General features: G+C 33.8%; 1 protein-coding gene across 1 annotated transcript; it reads right to left on the bottom strand.

Moving 5' to 3' along the window:
- Positions 1 to 725: 725 nt before the first annotated feature.
- LOC107488897 (uncharacterized) lies at positions 726 to 2585 on the bottom strand. The gene is made up of 3 exons (XM_016109689.3): positions 1956 to 2585; positions 1662 to 1801; positions 726 to 1225 (listed from the first exon to the last, which is right to left on the bottom strand). Exons 1-3 carry the CDS (start codon positions 2284 to 2286, stop codon positions 1112 to 1114), a joined length of 585 nt encoding a protein of 194 aa, XP_015965175.1. The 5' UTR covers positions 2287 to 2585; the 3' UTR covers positions 726 to 1111.
- Between the last annotated feature and the right edge of the window lie 1111 nt (positions 2586 to 3696).

Raw genomic sequence — 3696 nt, 5'->3', positions numbered from 1 at the left:
TAAGAAGTATTCTGATGATATATATCTAATATCGAATACCAACTGGAGAATCTAAGCTTGTGCACGAAAGCCCTTAAATTATAGAAACCTTTTCCTAATTTAAGCTTTCCATAATCAGATAAATGCTTGCTTCTGAAATAAGGAACTTATTTTACTTTCTTTTCAATCGGATGGCAGACCTCATATCAGCTGGTACAATAACTGATCCCAACATGTATAAAATATAAAAATTGTACTACAAAGTAAGCACATTTTTTTAGACAACTTATAAAACTATTTTAAATTTTCTGACATGTTTGGCTCAAAGCTAACAGTGTTTTGACATGCTACTGTTGTTTGATTCTTCTTCTGCAATGAAGCCAAGAATGGAATATTTGAATTTGATCTTCAGCATAGAGTTATTATATTTTAACTTTTAACCAGTCTTGGTTAAAAAAACAGGAATTTAGTGAATTATTGCACAAGGAGTGTGAAGGTCCTGGGACATTGTGATAAGCTATTCATAGTTATGTTGGTTCCTCTGAGGAAGAGGTAATTACCAAGAATACCTGTCTTCAAGGGTGTGAGTATTTTGATCCTAAATTTATGTTGATTAGCTGGGAAGTTTGGAACTCAAAACTACAGGGATTTACACTTATAGTCTTCTAATTTTTCCTTTTTACAAGGTTGATCCAAGTTATAGGTATAACTTGCTTATTAAATCATAACAAAAAGGAAGATGTGGATGACTGGATGCTGTAACTATATCAATAACAAAACTCACTTCTAATAGATTTATACATCATTGCTCCTTTTTCTTTTCTTTTACTCACTTCTAATAGATTTATACATCATTGCTCCTTTTTCTTTTCTTTACTTTTTCAAATTTTTTTCCCTTTTCCCTTGCTTCTCTTCTCAGTGCTATACAAATACGCTATCACTGAAACATGCCTTTGCCATTGAGGCCTTAGGGTGTGATTGGTGATGCAATAGAAATCCTGCTTCAAGTCTTGGTTGAATTTCCATGCTCATTTACTATGAATCATCCAAATGGAAAACTTGCAAGATCAAAGAGGCAGTTGAATTATGTTCTATTCTGTGAAACATTATGCATGTCACAACAGAACCCCAATCAACTTGCGGATTCTGAGATGCTTTGTAAAGAGGGGCGCCATGATTTTGACCTTAGTGCTGCTGGATTTACCGATGCCGCCGTCCGAGGCCTATGTCTCTCTGCTCTCATTGCCTGGATTTCATTATGCAATAACACATCAATACTAATTGATGATTACTCATGACTATCCAAACTTATGAAAAGAAGATCAAAGTTTAAATTCAATTCTAGTAAACTATTGTTCAAAAGACTACTGTGGATTATATTTGATTTGGTTATGATGACTTATTTTCTTTGCTGAGTAATCTTTGTTTCTAATGCCATGATTCTATGAGTACCTATTTCTTTTCAAAAAGATGAATCCACCAGAGAGAGAATCTGCACTTATGGTCACAAGACCATGTGAAGTTGTAGATCAAATTCTTCAATGGATTCACCTTTTGGAAAGGATTAATTAAAACTTGCTACCAGAATATTTTTCATGGAGTAGTAGTACAAAAAACCAAAAGGGAAAGAAAAGAAAGAGGAAAGAAAAGTAATATTGACAATAAAATATACTCATATATACCTGATATGTATTTCCTGTCTCAGACTCCCCTCCTGTTTCAGTAGCTGAAATCTTCTTTTCTTCCAGCTTCTTCTCAACTGCCTCAACCTGTTGCTTTCTGCTCTTAGGATTCTTCTTTGCTTTCAAGACCTTCATAACCTCTGAAACCAGAACAACAAGAACAAGATTTCATCACTCTTCCAGAACAACAAACTAAAACACTGAAGTCACCCTTCTTTGATTCATAAGAAAGATTTGATGGTACTATCATCACACATATGCATACACACATCACATATATATATATGTATGTACCTTGAGTAGTGATGAGCCTGTAGGCATGGCCAAGATTGAGAGTCTCATTAGGCCTTAGAAGCTTAACACGTGTAAACCTCACAGTCTTGTGGTGCTGCTGCTGCTCCTGATTATTACTATTATGATTATTATTATTATTATTATTACTATTATTCTGTTCTTGTCTGTGTGGTGGTGGAGGAACTGGCAATGGTATTATCAAAGAAACATAGTGACCTGGGTTACTCCTCATAATCTCACTTGCAGTTACTGGCCAATATAACCTATCAATCTTCCCACAAGGGTGTTGGATCACAAGAACTGCAGCATCCACAGCTTGGCAATTCCCCATCCAATAGTCCTTTCTAATTGTTTCTGTTCTCTAAGGTTCACAAAGATGAAGGGAAAATATGGCTGAGGAGATAAGGGAGAATGAATGAATGAATGAAGGGAGGGAAGGAAGGAAGGAAGGAAGAAGGAATGAGGTAGTAGTAAGCAAAGGTCTCTATCTATACAGCTCCTAGTAGCACCCCACAATGAAAATAAAAACTCACTATGTTTATAACCTTGTTTTCTTCTCTCAACTAACTCATCTTATGCTAGGCAAGTCAATTTAAGCTAACGGATTGACCTTTAAATTGCATAGGAGGAGGGTAGAGAGGGGCATGATAAAAAAATATTGTGTGTTATGAGAGTGTGTGTACGTTGTTGTTGTTGTTAATAATTGTTCAATCTAGTTAGAGATAATGTTTGCAATTTTGCAAGATCAATTTTTTTATTATTTAATTTAATGTAATTTAATGTTGAGGAAGGAGTGATTGGCACCGGCACCGGCCTGTAAAGAATGGTGGAAATGCCACGTGGAGGGACGAGGAGGAGAGGGAAATTGGACGGATGTGTTCGGCGATGTCGACGGGGTCAAGCATTAGATTTAAGGTAAGACAAATGGGACTTACATATTATCATTGCTACTTCCTACTAAAAATAAAATAATTTTCATAATGGAAAAAAGTATTGGGTTATCAAAGCGTGCGTTTCAACAAGCTTTTGCTTCCTTTATCAAGGAGTTAGCACGGTTACCATAATTGGTAACATTTTAGTTTGTCAAAATGTTTTTTATTTCTAATATTTTTGTTTTTAATTTTTTTTAAAGGTAAAAATAATAAAATTTTATTTTTTATCTTTTTATACAAATTTCTAAAACTAAAATAAAGTATAATTAACTTTTGCTTTAAAAAAATTAGAAAAAAAAAAGAGATTCTTTTGAGTGGACGCGATAGACAAGGACACAGCACCATCTTATCCGCCTTACAAAAACTTGCATGTCCTGTTTAGTGTTTTGGTTGCCTAGAAAATATAAGAGAAAAAAAATAGAGAAAATGGGAAAGTAAGATTATTTTAGAAAATTGAATGTTGCCAAATTTTCATTTCTAACTTTATGTATGCAACTATTCCCTGGTACATGGAAGATTAGTGCTCAGTTTTACTACTATAGTGACAGAGTAATAAAATTAAAGGCACCATTATCTTTGTGGGAATAATATTAAGAAAGCTATTTTAAATTTCACAACTTTTCTTGAGCGCTTCAAAGTTCAATAAAATTTTAAGTAGCTTCATAGTGACCTATGCCGTGGCAAGTAATTGATGATATTGTTATTAGTTATTCATATTATCATATATGATTATTGCATAAAATATACTGTGTGTGAGTGAGAGTGTATATGTGTGTGCAACCATTGCAGATTTTTAAAAATATTATTTA

Source organism: Arachis duranensis, chromosome 5, assembly GCF_000817695.3.
Source record: "Arachis duranensis cultivar V14167 chromosome 5, aradu.V14167.gnm2.J7QH, whole genome shotgun sequence".
Classification (NCBI taxonomy): Eukaryota; Viridiplantae; Streptophyta; class Magnoliopsida; order Fabales; family Fabaceae; genus Arachis; species Arachis duranensis.
The sequence above is the reverse complement of the archived record's forward strand: the minus strand, read 5'-3'. Positions and strand labels throughout refer to the sequence as shown.

Coding starts and splice junctions, on each gene's coding strand:
- LOC107488897 (XM_016109689.3), bottom strand. CDS start 2,286: ATGGGGAATTGCCAAGCTGTGGATGCTGCAGTTCTTGTGATCCAACAC. Junction 1,802..1,955: donor CAGGCTCATCACTACTCAAG/GTACATACATAT, acceptor TTCTGGTTTCAG/AGGTTATGAAGGTCTTGAAA. Junction 1,226..1,661: donor AGACAGGAAATACATATCAG/GTATATATGAGT, acceptor AATGAAATCCAG/GCAATGAGAGCAGAGAGACA.